Source organism: Artibeus jamaicensis, unplaced genomic scaffold (assembly GCF_021234435.1).
Source record: "Artibeus jamaicensis isolate MK-2021 breed Jamaican fruit bat unplaced genomic scaffold, CSHL_Jam_final contig_456, whole genome shotgun sequence".
Taxonomy (NCBI): Eukaryota; Metazoa; Chordata; class Mammalia; order Chiroptera; family Phyllostomidae; genus Artibeus; species Artibeus jamaicensis.
This window is the reverse complement of record NW_026521839.1, coordinates 5,118,965-5,134,422: the sequence shown is the minus strand read 5'-3', so window position 1 is coordinate 5,134,422 and position 15,458 is coordinate 5,118,965. Positions and strand designations below refer to the sequence as shown.

Here is a 15,458-nt window from a genome sequence, read left to right as displayed (position 1 = left end):
TTCATTTTATATAGCTTTCAATTCTTCCTTGATTTTGCATCCATACTCAATCATTTCTGCGAACAGCCTGATTACCATTGTTTTGAACTCTGCATCTGATAGGTTGGCTATCTCTTCATCGGTTAGTTCCCTTTTCTAGAAGTTTGATATGTTCTTTCATTTGGGCCATATTTCTTTGTCTAGGTGCACCTGTGAAGTTGTTAGAGGGCAGGGCCTTAGGAATTCATCAGGGCATGGCAACCCTCTTTGCTGTGGTGCTATATGTGGGCTAGGGGTCAGAGAGGGAACAGTGTCACTTTCTGGGTGCTTGCCCTACTTTCAGTCACTTTCCCTGCTACCCGCAACCCAATTGGGCCTTTTGGTGCTGATTTCCAGGTGGGAGGGCTTGTATACTTTCTGAGACTCTATGGGTCACTCCAACAGACCCGCCTGTGAGACTGGGAGTTTCTCCCACTGCTGCAACCTTCACATATTTTACAGCCAGAGGTTTTGAGGCTTTAGTTTCCCATGCTGGAAACCCTGAGTTGCGTGGTATGTCTCACTTCCCAATTGTTTCTCTGAGTCTGCTAGCTGGCAACTTGCCACATGTCCTCTCCACCCAGGCTGCCCAGCTCTGCCCCTCCTACCAGTCTGGATGAATGTTTCTTCTTCGAGTCCTCGGTTGTCAGACTTTCATACAGTTCAATTTTCTGGCAGTTCTGCCTGATTTTGTTTTTAAATTGATTATTGTTCTTCTTTTGGTTGTGTGAGGAAGCAATGCATATCTATCTATGCCTCCATCTTGTACAGATGTCCTCTTTAATAATTTCTTTTTTCCGTAATGTTTGAGTACTGAATGATTCTTTTCAAGTTTGTGTAAACAGTTTTGCATACTCATGATAAATTTATACTTTAAAATATTTAGCATCAGTGGTTTCATTTTTGAATACATGGTTTAAAATATTTCCCTTCTATTTCCAATATCAAGCCATTTAATATACTTTCTTGAATATTTCAAATACTGGGATAGCTTGCTTATCTTTCTGGAGATATTTTCTTTATACACAAATAAACCGTTGCCTGTTATTTAAATTCATAATATTCATATTGCTTTTCCTTTTGTTTTCTTCAATCAATGTATCTTGGTGATCAAGGCATGTTATTACTTAAGGGGGTGTCTCATATTTTTCCATATACATGGTGTCCTTTTTGTAGATATATTATAATTTTCCCCCTAACATCAGCATTTAGTGGAACAATGATTAATTTTTTAACTTAATTTTTTTTCAATTTACAAATTATTATGTTGGCAAGAAGTTGTTGTAAAATCTCATAGTTTGGATAATCCTAAATCCTAACATTTTTGAATCAGAAAATTTTGGTACTTATGGTTGCTTTTTTGTTTTAACATTAAATAAGCCCTGGCTGGTGTAGCTCAGTGGATTGAGCGCAGGCCTGCGAACCAGACAATCGTGGTTCGATTCCCAGTCAGGGCACATGCCAGGGTTGCAGGCAGGTTCCCTGCAGGCCAGTTCCCAGCAGGGGACGCATGAAAGGCAACCATACATTGATGTTTCTCTCCCTCTCTCCTTCCCTTCCCCTCTAAAGATAAATAAATAAAATCTTAAAAAAAAACCAAAACATTAAATAAGTGTACCATGACACCAACCTCCCTCTTGAGTTGGTTGGTTACCAATGCAATTGAGTATAATAAAACTGTACATTTGAATCTCCCATAGACAAGGGTGCTCTCCATCTCAGATACAGGGAATTGCTTTTCTATACTTGTTAAAAAAACAATGTGGGTTTAGCAGATAGTTAATAGTTCACGTTTCATATAATAAAATTTCAATTCCCATTTTTATTGCTTTGCCTATTGCATATATTTAATTTTATAAATACACTGTATTGTAGTATTCAAGTATTTCTAATGCCCCATTACTTTGGGGGAATCCTAGAATTTGAGGGGTGAGTTCTCACCACTGTGTACACTTGTGGTTAGCAATGGGCAGATTTCATGAAATCAAGTTAATGTAGTGTTAAAATACAAATTCTTTGATTTATGTTATAACTGCAATCTTTCTTCACTGGGAGAAGAAGCTGTTCATAGATTGACTAAACCTTCTTATCTACATAATCTTTTCCCTTGACTAGAATGAATTATTTCTTTACAAATAAATTAACAAGTATGGAAGTTGTTTCTCATGAGAGAATCAACATTTTCCTTCCCTATGCTAATTTATTTTACATAAAGGATTTCAGTAACACTGTATATTTTCTATTAAAGCAAATAAACAGAATTATTATATTTATTCCACTTAATTGGATTAAATGATAAACTTTTAGAAGTTGCTAGGAACTGCAATGGAATAAGAGTTGATATTTAACTTTAGTAAACTAATTAGAAAGTTGAAAGCTGAAGAAACTCTTCATTTGGGGCAAAATTTATGAAACACTTTAACCACTCTAGACAACCTACAACAATTAGACTACAGGCTGATGTATCTTTTTTCAAGGCTTAATCTCCCTGCAAGCAAAGGAACCTTTTCTTTTGGGGGTTATCACTGTTAGCAAATGAACTGTTTGTTTACCCAAAATAATTGCAATAGAAAGTCAGCGACAGGGACTACTACACAGATCTGCGTTATTACTTCGAGGTGTAACATATTGGGAGCAGCTTTGACTACAGTTGTCTGTGAGGATTTTACGAGTATATCAGAATTTTGAAGGAGGGAGGATTTGGCATGCATTTATTTGAAAAGTCCTTTTTCGTGACTCTGTTTTCTTCTTTTGAGGAAAAGTGTAATGAGGTACAGCTGATGACATTAAGGGTGAATTCATGGTAAAATTCAGCCTTTACTTTAATATGAAGGTAACATTTTGACAGGTAAAGATGCAGGTAAGTTTATAAAAACAGCTTGAATAAAGATCATATTGAAGAAGAAGACAAGGAAGTGATCTATACTGTCTGCAAAATGGAATTCACATTGGAGAGTAGTTGAAAAAACACTGAACAGTTGGCTCGTGATCACACATTAGGCCAGGGAGAAGTGATTCCAACGTCTTGGAACTTCTGAGCTGAGTGCACTGCAATCAGCAGAAGCTGGGCTCCTGACGGCGAATGTGGTGGCACGTGAGGAGAAAGGCGGCTGTGGGCGGACTCTGAATGGGGCAGGTAAGGGAGAGGGGGTAATAAAAATTCATATTGGTGACATGGAGAATGTTCATGCCATGAAAATGAGAACTTCAAGGGTTGATTTGGGGTTATTAATCATTTCTCTTCATAATTTTCAAGTTGTTATTATTCTCTAGGGATCATCATCATGTTTGGGGGAAATGACGATTGTAACCACAGAAATGAGAGAAGATGTGGGTTTGGGAAAACCTTCGATAAAACTGTTTTTTATAGTTTACTTTTTATGTGTTTTTCCCATTCCCATTGATCCCCCTTACACCCTCTTCCCTGCCCACCCATCACCCCGCCCCAGCCAATCACCACACTGTTGTCCGTGTCCATGGGTTGTTTTTTTTTTCTCGATCCCTCTAACCCCCAGCACTGTCAGCCTGCTCTCTATGAGTCTGTCTGTATTCTGCTTGTTAGTTCAGTTCGTTTGTTAGATTCTACATATAAGTGAAATCATATGGTATTTTTATTTCTCTGACTGGCTTCTTTCACTTAGCACTGTGTTCTCCAGGCCCATGCATGCTGCTGAAACGCTGGGAGTGAATGGGAACACTTAAAGGGGAAGCAAACAAAAGGTTGAGCTTGAGAGGAAAGGATGAGGTGATTGAGGAGCATCTGAAGGATCAGGATATCAAAGTATGATGGGTAGGAACTTCACTAGATTTAGCAATGACTGAGAAGTATGTGAAGAAAAAAGTTTTTTAAAATTTTGTTTCTTTATCTCTAGAGGGTCAGGGAAGGAGAGAGGGAGAGATATATCACTGTGGGGTTGCCTCTCCTGCATTCCCTGCTGGGAACTGGCCTGCAACCCAGGCATGTGCCCTGACTGGGAATTGAACCCCGATCCTCTGGTATGCAGGCCCACGCGCAATCCACTGAGCTACACCAGCTAGGGCTGAAGGAAAATGTTTTAAGAGGAAGGTGTAATATAAATTGCAGAGTAATTTAAAATGTAAGGAATATACAGTAAAATATTTATCTTTCACTATTAAAAAATCCACAGGAGGACTTGGATTTTATTGAACAAAGAAAGAATGAACTTTAATAATCTCTAAGGTTTTAAAAATTTGGATAAAATATGTTAATTTAAAATTGCATTCTTTCCCCAGAGCAAAATACAACAACATCTTTTGTGACAGAAATATATGCAATGTTTATTCGTCTACATAACAAGTGTAGGAGAGTTTTCATTTCTATATCCAAACCTAGTTCAAATCACACTTAAATTTTCTCTATTGGTTGATAACAGCATTTAAATTATTGGAAGGAAAGTTGTTTCACTGTGAATAATTTGACCCCTTAACTTACTCTAAATTATAAAAGAAGTCATACAAGATTTACAAACATGAGATTTACTATTAAAAGTAAAACAGTTTTGTTTTACAAGAAAACTACAGCATAACGCGGCTCTAGGAATTCATTTCTTACTTACCCTTTGTCGCCGCGTGATGTCGCTGTCTACCATGAAGTCACATCGAGCTATTATTGAAACGCATTCTTCCTATTACTGTGTCGCTCCGCCAGTGCAGGAGGATGGCGGGCGCAGGAGATTTGGATTAACAGACACCGATTGTAGACTATTTCACCTTGATGCTGAGAGAAGGTCTTCTGATGGAAATAAAACAACTATTTGACATGGTTATTACTCCGGAAGGCCGACTGGGATCTCGGTGTCTGCTTCTCTCGCTTTGGTTCCTAGCCCTCTGGGTGACCGGGAGAGGTCAGGTTCACTACTCGGTCCCCGAGGAGGCCAAACACGGCACCTTCGTGGGCCGCATCGCTCAGGACCTGGGGCTGGAGCTGACGGAGCTGGTGCCCCGCCTGTTCCGGGTGGCGCCCAAAAGCCGCGGGGACCTGCTGGAGGTAAATCTGCAGAATGGCATTTTGTTTGTGAATTCTCGGATCGACCGCGAGGAGCTGTGCGGGCGGAGCGCGGAGTGCAGCCTGCACCTGGAGGTGGTGGTGGAGCGGCCGCTGCAGGTCTTCCACGTGGAGGTGGAGGTGAAGGACATTAATGACAACCCGCCTGCGTTCCGGGTAGAGGAGCAGAGAGTGCTGGTTTACGAATCTAGGCTGCCGGATTCTCAGTTTCCACTAGAGGGCGCGTCGGATGAGGATGTGGGCTCAAACTCAGTTTTAACCTATAAACTCAGTTCCAGTGAATATTTCACGCTAGATGTGAAAACAAACAGTGATGGCAATACACAAATCGGGCTCCTGTTAAGAAAATCTCTGGACCGAGAGGAAACTCCCGAACATAATTTACTGCTCCTGGCCACGGACGGAGGCAAACCGGAGCTCACTGGCTCCCTTCAGGTTCTGGTCACTGTGCTGGACGTGAACGACAACGCTCCCAGTTTCCAACAGTCTGAATACGAAGCAAGAATATTCGAAAACTCACAGAACGGAACACTAGTCATCAGACTGAATGCTTCTGATCCTGACGAAGGATCTAATCAGGAGATTTTTTATTCTTTTAATAGCCTTGTTCCACCCATGGTTATTGACCAGTTTAGCATAGATTCGAATACTGGAGAAATAACAATTCGAAAGAATCTGGATTTTGAAAAAAGTGAATTCCTATAAATTCCGCATTGACGCCACGGACAGGGGCCACCCACCGATGGTGGGTCATTGTACAGTTTTGGTAAAAGTCTTAGATGTTAATGACAACGTTCCTCAGATTTCCCTGACTTCCTTATCCCTTCCAGTGAGGGAGGACGCCCCACTCGGTACTGTGCTCGCCCTAATCAGCGTGTCGGACCGTGACTCTGGCGCCAATGGGCAGGTGACCTGCTCCCTGATGCCTCACAGGCCTTTCAAGCTGGTGTCCACCTTCAAGAATTACTATTCACTGGTGCTGGACAGCGCCCTGGACCGCGAGAGCGTGTCGGACTATGCAGTTGTGGTGACCGCGAGGGACAGGGGCTCGCCTTCACTGTCGGCCACAGCCAGCGTGTCCGTGGAGGTGGCCGACGTGAACGACAACGCGCCCACGTTCGTGCAGCCCGAGTACACGGTGTTCGTCAAAGAGAACAACCCACCCGGCTGCCACATCTTCACGGTGTCCGCGCGGGACTTGGACGCACAGGAGAACGCGCTGGTGTCCTACTCGCTGGTGGAGAGGCGGGTGGGCGAGCGTGCGCTGTCGAGCTACGTGTCCGTGCACGCGGAGAGCGGCAAGGTGTTCGCGCTGCAGCCTCTGGACCACGAGGAGCTGGAGCTCCTGCAGTTGCAGGTGAGCGCGCGCGACGCGGGCGTGCCGCCTCTGGGCAGCAACGTGACACTGCAGGTGTTCGTGCTGGACGAGAACGACCACGCGCCCGCGCTGCTGCCTCCCGGGGCGGGCATCGGTGGCGGCGGGGGCGGCGCTGTGAGCCAGCTGGTGTCTCGGTCTGTGGGCGCGGGCCACGTGGTGGCGAAGGTGCGCGCGGTGGACGCGGACTCTGGCTACAACGCGTGGCTGTCTTATGAGCTGCAGGCGGCGGCGGGTGGTGCGCGCAGCCCATTCCGCGTGGGGCTGTACTCGGGCGAGATCAGCACGACGCGTGTCCTGGACGAGGCGGACGAACCTCGCCAGCGCTTGTTGGTGCTGGTGAAGGACCACGGGGAGCCTGCGCAGGTGGCCACGGCCACTGTGCTGCTGTCTCTGGTGGACAGCGGCCTGGCACCTAAGTCATCTTCGCGAGCGTCTTCCAGCGCCGGGAGCTCAGAGACCGCCCTGGTGGAGGTGAACGTGTACCTGATCGTCGCCATCTGCGCAGTGTCCAGCCTGTTGGTGCTGACGCTGCTGCTGTACACGGCGCTGCGGTGCTCGGCCCCGCCCCGCGAGGGCGCGTGCGCGCAGGGGAAGCGGGTGCTGGTGTGCTCGAGCGCAGTGGGGAGCTGGTCGTACTCGCAGCAGAGGAGGCAGAGGGTGTGCTCTGGGGAGGGGCCGCCCAAGACGGACCTCATGGCCTTCAGCCCCAGTCTGCCACCCTGCCCGGTAGTATCGGATGTAGGAGAGCCTCAGGATTTAAATGATGATCGTTGTGGCAAAGTAAGTGAATTTTCATTTCGCATTTAATCGTTATTTTAAAATATTATAATTGTTTTCCCCATGTTTCTCTTTACACTTTTCTATTCTTAAAATTTTTAATAATTTCGCATTATATACATCTTTTCTTTTATTAAAGATCTTTTTTTTTTTTTTTTTTTTTTACTTTTAGAGAGAGGGGAAGGGTAGGAAAAAGAGGAGAGAAACATCAATGTGTGTTTGCTTCTCACTCACCCCCACTGGGGACATGGTCTGCAGCCCAAGCAGGTGCCCTGACTAGGAATGGAACCAGCAACCCTTTGGTTCACAGGCCCGCATTCAACCCACTGAGCCACATTAGCCAGGGCTATATACATTTTTCATTTTTCTTTTAATTATGATCTTTTGGTTCATTATTAAACTTAGTTTAAAGTGTTGTCAGACATTAACATCATTCTACAGCAAAACAATTTTTCTTCAAACTAAATGGGCATTCATAGTAGTATTTTTAATTCTGTAGAATTGTCATATCTTTCCATTCAAACTTCAGGAGAATTATTTCTTCTTTAGTCATTAATGTTTTATCATTTTAATGTCACTTTATCACTTATTCTTTTACCCTTTCTGTTTCTCTCTCATTTCTTTTCGTTTTCTTTTTTGATGGTGAATTTTATTTAAACAACAATATCAAGTTATCCATTTTGTGTATGTACTCTGTTCATATTACACATTAAAATTTTAGAAATTTATTTATTTTATTTTTAGAGAGAGGGGAAGGGAAGGAGAAAGAGAGAAACATCAGTGTGGTTGCCTCTCATGTGCTCCCTAATGGGGACCTGGCCTGCAGCCCAGGCATGTGCCCTGACTGGGAATCCTTTGGTTCATAGGCCAGCACTCAGTCCACTGAGCCACACCAGCCCAGGCTTTATTATTCATTTTTTAAAAAGAGATTTAAAAAAATTATTTTTAGAGAGAGGGTAGAGAAGGGAGAAAGAGAGGGAGAGAAACATCCATGTGTGGCTGCCTCTCCAACACCCCCCACCACGCACTGGTATACAGAAAACCAGGATTATGCCTGGACTGGGAATAGAACCAGCAACCCTCTGGATTGCAGGCTATCTCTCAATCCACTGAACCACAACAGCCAGGGACATATTATCTTGTTCTTTAGATACCCTTTGATCCCAGTGATTCCAAGAATCTGTAGTGTTTGTTGTTGGCCTTTTAAACCACTTAGAAATAAAGGACAGAAGTTAGTTAGCAGACTTAATTCTTCTGATTGGGATGAAGGAGTGAAAGGGGAAACTTCATACTCTTTCAATTACCATGTGGCACCCACATTATTGCCCGGTACTTCAGGAATCCAAACATGGGAGAAATAGTAATTGAAAGGAATCTGGACTTTGATCAAGTAAATCTATTTAAAATCTGTGCTCCTTAGACACTGCCTGTCTTTTTTAGGGAGAGTTATATCCTCTGATTTAATGCATTCACTATTCTTTCTGTATTATGATTTAAACTATTCATTATTTCTTACATGAAAGCAGCAGATTATAGTGTTAAGTGTTGTAAATTTTGAAGTCATTCTTTCTTTCCTAAATTTCCTGCCTACCAATTTTGTTCTGTGCAGTAAGGATAATTGTTTAAACCCTCAGTTTTCCAGCTGTAAAGTTGGAATGATAAACAGTATCTGTCACAAAGAACTTGAAGTATTTAGTAAGTTGATACTTATAAAGTACCCAGAATAGCATTTGTTAATCAGTGTTTAGCAAATTAGCTATTTTGTGAAGAATAGGACAATTTTAAATGTCAGAAAGTTGTTGCCATGGCTTCTACATTAATTTTATGTGAACATTATTACATGTTTTACCGTTCATGGGGGAGCCATAATTAGCAAGTTAATCCAAGATGTCTCTAGCATTTTGAATGCCATGTACTATACTGAAAAGATAACTTAAAACTCAGTTTTCAAAGTTGAAAATTGAATTCAGACTTGGAAGTGAAAAAATGCTTTCATAAAAGACATTTAATTTGCTGAACCCTCAGTGCTTTGCTGAAGGTGATTTTAACTCCTTATGTTGTCCGAGTTTTACAGGAAATACTAGATTATCTTTCAATGGAATAGTGTATTTTCTCACATTTAAAAGTTGCTAAAGATCCATGAGAAGACTTGGTTGGGGTTCATGTTTTCCATAAATCTGTTCGTTTTCCATTCTTGAAATTGCAAAACCATTAATAATGTTTTTTTAAAATAAGTAAGCACATAATTTTTAAACACATACTTAAAAGTGACAAAATAAGCCCTCATTATATTAGCCAATAACAAGCATCATTTGGGTAGATAATTTTATATAACAACCTTACAAACAACATGCTTTTTTAGGAAATGGGCAAGCCACAGCCATTGCTCTTGAAGAAACATTTTAAAAAGGTTCGAGGCAGATCTCCAAGTGCATGCTGTTGTGCCAAGACTCATCGAATTAACAGGACCCAGTGCCTGGTCTCAAGAAGTTTATAGAAAAATAAAGATATATGTCGTGGAAAAATATGACCATTTTACAAGGCAGAATATTCAGGTACAAGCAAAGTAATTCCTATGGTTGGAATTGAAAAGAAAGATCTGCCTGTTTTCCTTGTTGGAGGAACCGTCAGTAGTTACAGTTTTTAGGGTTTTGCAATGGAGGAGTTTCCCCTGGAGAATCATGAATATAACAGGGATTCTTGGAACCAGATGAACTTAAATGAGTACACAGAAAATTCCAAAGGTACCTGGAAAGGAGTAGTTTGTTTTCATCAAAACATATGGTTCTCATAGGAAAGACTATGAAATAAGACAGGAAAATTAATATGAGAGAAATCTTTGCGGTAACTGTGAGCACTACACAAAGAAATTTTAACTCACCTCTAATGTCAATGTGAAGCAGTGAGAATAAAAGGTGTTTTCAGAAAGATGACCATCAGGGTTAAGTAAAGAGTAAATGGGGTTATGACAAGAGAACACAATCTGATGCAAATTGCAATAATTCAGGATGGCAGCAATATTTAGAACTCCTTTGGACAGAGATCAATCTTGGGAAGCATTAGAATGAAGATGTAGTTATTTTACTTGTAGTTAGGAACACGGGAATGACCACTTGAAACTTGCTATGTTAACTACCATGAAAAGAATAAAACACCAAGGTTTGATTAAAGGACTGCTCTAGTATGACAGATGAGTACCGACATTTATCTAATAAAGTAAACTTACATGGTGAAATAAATAATCTAAGTCATATTGGAGATCATAAAACAGTGGATATTCATAAAGCATGAAGCTTAGAAAGGATGGAAAGAAGAAAGAGATATAAGAACCATAAGCTCTTGAAACAGGATACATAAATTGTGATGAAAATAGAAACTCAGAATACTTCCTCACAAAATTCACACAACACAAATTATTTCCCTTCAAAGATCCCCAAAACCAACCACTGTGTTTTCTTAAGAAAAGTATATAAATTAGTTGCTTATATTCCTTACTTCTGAAAAAACAACCTTTTTAAGATTCTCTTCCATTGGTAGGCTCTTGAGATCATAAATCTCTAGAGAGACCAAGAATTTTCTTATCAGAAGTCTAAACAAAAAGTGTTTTCTGAATCTGATCAAAGGATTTTAAAAGTAACACAATTTGGATGTCACTTAGACTTTTTAAAATTTTTTGTTCATTTACTTTTAGAGATGGGGGAAGGGAGGGAGAAAGAGGGGTCATGCCTCTCCCATGTCCCCAACTGGGGACCAGGCATGTGCCCTGAGTAGGAGTCAAACCAGTGACTTTTTGGTTTGTAGTTCGGGGCTCAATCCACTGAGCCAGGGTGTCACTTAGACTTTTAGCCTTATTTTAAAACTTTCTGGAAATACCTGTTGTTAAAGCACAAGGAAACCACAGTTAGGATCATACTAAATATTCAGAAGTTAAGTTTCCTAAGAAAGCCCTTAACGAACATGAGAATGTTTTTTTTTTAACAAAAATAAAGGAAAAATTCAGAGGTTGAAATAAAACTTTGCATCTTACTATATCAAGTTGAGTTTTGTAGTTCGTACTTACTATTTGGGCCACATGATGTCGCTCTTCACCGTGCAATTCTCTCATATTGAAGACGAAACTAAGTCATCCATTTTCGCGTTGGAAAGACTCCCCGCACTGTTACCTTGTCCGGAAACTGAACAACGAGGAGCAAATCGGGAGACTAGAGAAGGAATAAGAAAATTCTTATGCTTTTTGAAACAAGTCACGCTGATTAAAATTAAAAAGCAATAATTTGAAATGGTGGATTCGGATCCAGGAGACTCGGGGAACCGCAGTCTGCTGCTGTTGTTGATAATTCTCACAGCCTGGAAGCCGGGGAGCGGTCAGGTCCACTACTCGGTCCCCGAGGAGGCCAAACACGGCACCTTCGTGGGCCGCATCGCGCAGGACCTGGGGCTGGAGCTGACGGAGCTGGTGCCGCGCCTGTTCCGCGTGGCGTCCGAAGGCCGCGGGGACCTGCTGGAGGTGAATCTGCAGAATGGCATTTTGTTTGTGAATTCTCGGATCGACCGCGAGGAGCTGTGCGGGCGGAGCGCGGAGTGCAGCCTGCACCTGGAGGTGGTGGTGGAGCGGCCGCTGCAGGTCTTCCACGTGGAGGTGGAGGTGAAGGACATTAACGACAACCCGCCCGTGTTCCCGAGAGCACAAAAGAATCTGTTTATCTCGGAATCCAGGCCTCTTGACTTTCGGTTTCCACTAGAGGGAGCATCCGATGCAGATATCGGGGAGAACTCTTTGGTGACTTACAGGCTGAGCCCCAATGAGCATTTCTCTCTGGACGCCCCAGCCGCAGACGAACAGGTAAGATCTCTTGGACTTGTGTTACGGAAACCTTTAGATAGAGAAGAAGCTCCAGAGATTTTCTTAGTGCTCACGGCCACTGATGGCGGCAAACCTGAGCTGACTGGCTCTGTTCAGTTACACGTCACGGTGCTGGACGCCAATGACAACGCTCCAGCTTTCGACAGAACACTCTATGCGGTGAAATTACCAGAAAACATTCCCAACGGAACGTTGGTAATTAAACTTAATGCCTCGGATTCAGACGAGGACTTGAATGGGGATATCCTTTACTCATTTTCTAGTGATGTTTCTCCAGACGTGAAATCTAAATTCCATATAGACCCAATAAGCGGAGAAATTCTGGCAATAGGACATATCGATTTTGAAGAAACTAAAGCCTACAACATTCGAGTAGAGGCGATTGATAGAGGCTACCTTCCACTGGCTGGTCACTGCGCCGTCATTTTGGAAGTTATGGACGCGAATGACAATGCTCCAGAGTTGACTGTCACTTCTCTGTCTCTTCCTATCTCAGAGGATGCTCAGCCCGGCACAGTCCTAACCTTGATAAAAGTGTCTGACCGCGATTCTGGCGCCAATGGGCAGGTGACCTGCTCCCTGACACCGCACGTTCCCTTCAAGCTGGTGTCCACCTTCAAGAATTACTATTCTCTGGTGCTGGACAGCGCCCTGGACCGCGAGAGCGTGTCGGACTATGCAGTTGTGGTGACCGCGCGGGACGGGGGCTCTCCTTCACTGTCGGCCACAGCCAGCGTGTCCGTGGAGGTGGCCGACGTGAACGACAACGCGCCCACGTTCGCGCAGCCCGAGTACACGGTGTTCGTCAAGGAGAACAACCCACCCGGCTGCCACATCTTCACGGTGTCCGCGCGGGACTTGGATGCGCAGGAGAACGCGCTGGTGTCCTACTCGCTGGTGGAGAGGCGGGTGGGCGAGCGTGCACTGTCGAGCTACGTGTCCGTGCACGCGGAGGGCGGCAAGGTGTTCGCGCTGCAGCCTCTGGACCACGAGGAGCTGGAGCTGCTGCAGTTGCAGGTGAGCGCGCGCGACGCGGGCGTGCCGCCTCTGGGCAGCAACGTGACACTGCAGGTGTTCGTGCTGGACGAGAACGACCACGCGCCCGCGCTGCTGCCTCCCGGGGCGGGCATCGGTGGCGGCGGGGGCGGCGCTGTGAGCCAGCTGGTGTCTCGGTCTGTGGGCGCGGGCCACGTGGTGGCGAAGGTGCGCGCGGTGGACGCGGACTCTGGCTACAACGCGTGGCTGTCTTATGAGCTGCAGGCGGCGGCGGGTGGTGCGCGCAGCCCATTCCGCGTGGGGCTGTACTCGGGCGAGATCAGCACGACGCGTGTCCTGGACGAGGCTGACGAACCTCGCCAGCGCCTGTTGGTGCTGGTGAAGGACCACGGGGAGCCTGCGCAGGTGGCCACGGCCACTGTGCTGCTGTCTCTGGTGGACAGCAGTCAGGCCCCGAAGACCTCGTCGCGTGTGTCTTCCAGCGCCGGGAGCTCAGAGACCGCCCTGGTGGACGTGAACGTGTACCTGATCGTCGCCATCTGCGCAGTGTCCAGCCTGTTGGTGCTGACGGTGCTGCTGTACACGGCGCTGCGGTGCTCGGCCCCGCCCAGCGAGGGCGCGTGCGCGCAGGGGAAGCGGGTGCTGGTGTGCTCGAGCGCAGTGGGGAGCTGGTCGTACTCGCAGCAGAGGAGGCAGAGGGTGTGCTCTGGGGAGGGGCCGCCCAAGACGGACCTCATGGCCTTCAGCCCCAGCCTCCCTCAGGGTCCCAGCTCTGCAGACAAGGTAAATCTAAAGAAATTTTATTTTCAGCAATTTAAAAACAGAGTTTAAAGGTTTTTGGCTAAAATATTTCTTATATAATTTATTCTATTTTTAATGTAATTGCTCTAGTTGCACTCTTTCTTTACTTTGAATATAGTTATGTTAAATATGCACTTTTGTGCAATCTTGGGGTTTAAAATTGGCGATTTATATTTGTGTTTTTTGTATAAAATTTTTACTAATTGGAATAATAGGTTCATTTTGAGTTATATAGTGGAATTCCCTAACTGAATCTTTACATGGTCATACTTTATTGTAAAGTTTGTAAATTTTTGAAGGCTAATGATATATTTGCCCTGACTGGTTTTGCTCAGCTGGTTGGGTCTAGTCTTGCAACACCAAAGGGCCTCGGTTAGATTTCCAGTTAGGCACTTGCCCCGGTTGTAGGTTTCATCCTGTCTAGAGCTTACGAGAGGCAACTGATTGATCAATGTTTCTCTCTCACATCGATGTTTCTCTCCCTGTCTCTTTTCCTCCTTCCCCCTCTCTAAAAATAAATACAATCTTTCAAAATAATGAAATAAAAACAAATTATATGCATTTGACATAGTATATAAAAACTTGTATTTTGCCCTGGCTGGTGTGGCTCAGTGGATTGAGTTCTGGCCTGTGAAGATCACCAGTTCGATTACCAGTCAAGGCACATGCCTGAGTTGTGGACAGGGTTCCCAGCTGAGGGCTCTCGAGAGGCAGCCGATCGCTCTATCTCTTGCACATCGATGTTTCTCTCCCTCTCTTTCTCCCTCTTTTCCCCTCCCTCTAAATAAATAAATAAATAAATAAATATTTAAAAAAACATATTTTAACATCATCTCTTCAATATTGCCTTTTTAATGCTTACCCTAAAACTTGAATTATCCTAATTTCATATTATACTAATTTATTTTCTCTTTTTTCATCTTATTTGTCTAGTAACTGACTTCTTTTTAACTTACTATGTAGAATTTTTCCCTGTCCATGGTGAATAAGTGATATTTATAACTTAAAATATAGTTTAAATGACATTTCAATATTATATTTATTTTGTTTCTTATTTGTATAGTTAATATATTCACATTTAAAATTTCAAGCAATCGCCCTGGCTGGTGTAGCTCAGTAGATTAAGCGCAACGGGCCTGTGAACCAAAGGATCGTGGTTCATTTCCCAGTCAGGGCACATGCCTGGGTTGCAGGCCAGTTCCCAGCAGGAAGTAAATCGAATCTTTTTTAAAAAGTTAAAAACAATTTCAAGCAATCAAATCTACTATATAGTGACAAGTCTCACTATCACCTTCAACCCTAAACCATTTGCTTTAAACTCTCTGAATTGCTGAAATATTTAGAATTTTTTTAGTTTCTGTCAAGATTTTATATGTATATAAGTATATTCACCCTGCCTTTATTTTAGGCCAAATAACTTAAAATTCTGCACTTTTTCCCACTATATCTTGGTATTTATGCCACATTATTTAATTAAAAGATTTCTGGTTCTTTGATCATTTTTGGTATTTAAAAAAATATGCACTTTGCCCTGGCTGGTGCAGTTCAGTGGATTGAGCGCGGGCCTGCGAACCACATGATCGAGGTTCCATTCCCAG

At 43.6% G+C, this 15,458-nt stretch overlaps 2 protein-coding genes across 2 annotated transcripts; both read left to right on the top strand.

Annotated features, from left to right (window-relative positions):
• The first annotated feature begins 4,798 nt into the window (after positions 1–4,798).
• LOC119051114 (protocadherin alpha-6-like) lies at positions 4,799–7,229 on the top strand. Its single transcript, XM_037147721.2, is given in 2 exon segments — positions 4,799–5,740; positions 5,742–7,229. Coding segments are annotated over 2 exon segments (2,430 nt in total).
• Positions 7,230–11,478: 4,249 nt separating this feature from the next.
• LOC119051115 (protocadherin alpha-7-like) lies at positions 11,479–13,890 on the top strand. The gene has a single exon (XM_037147722.2). The coding sequence runs from the start codon at positions 11,479–11,481 to the stop codon at positions 13,888–13,890; it is 2,412 nt and encodes an 803-aa protein (XP_037003617.2).
• The last annotated feature ends 1,568 nt before the right edge of the window (positions 13,891–15,458 follow it).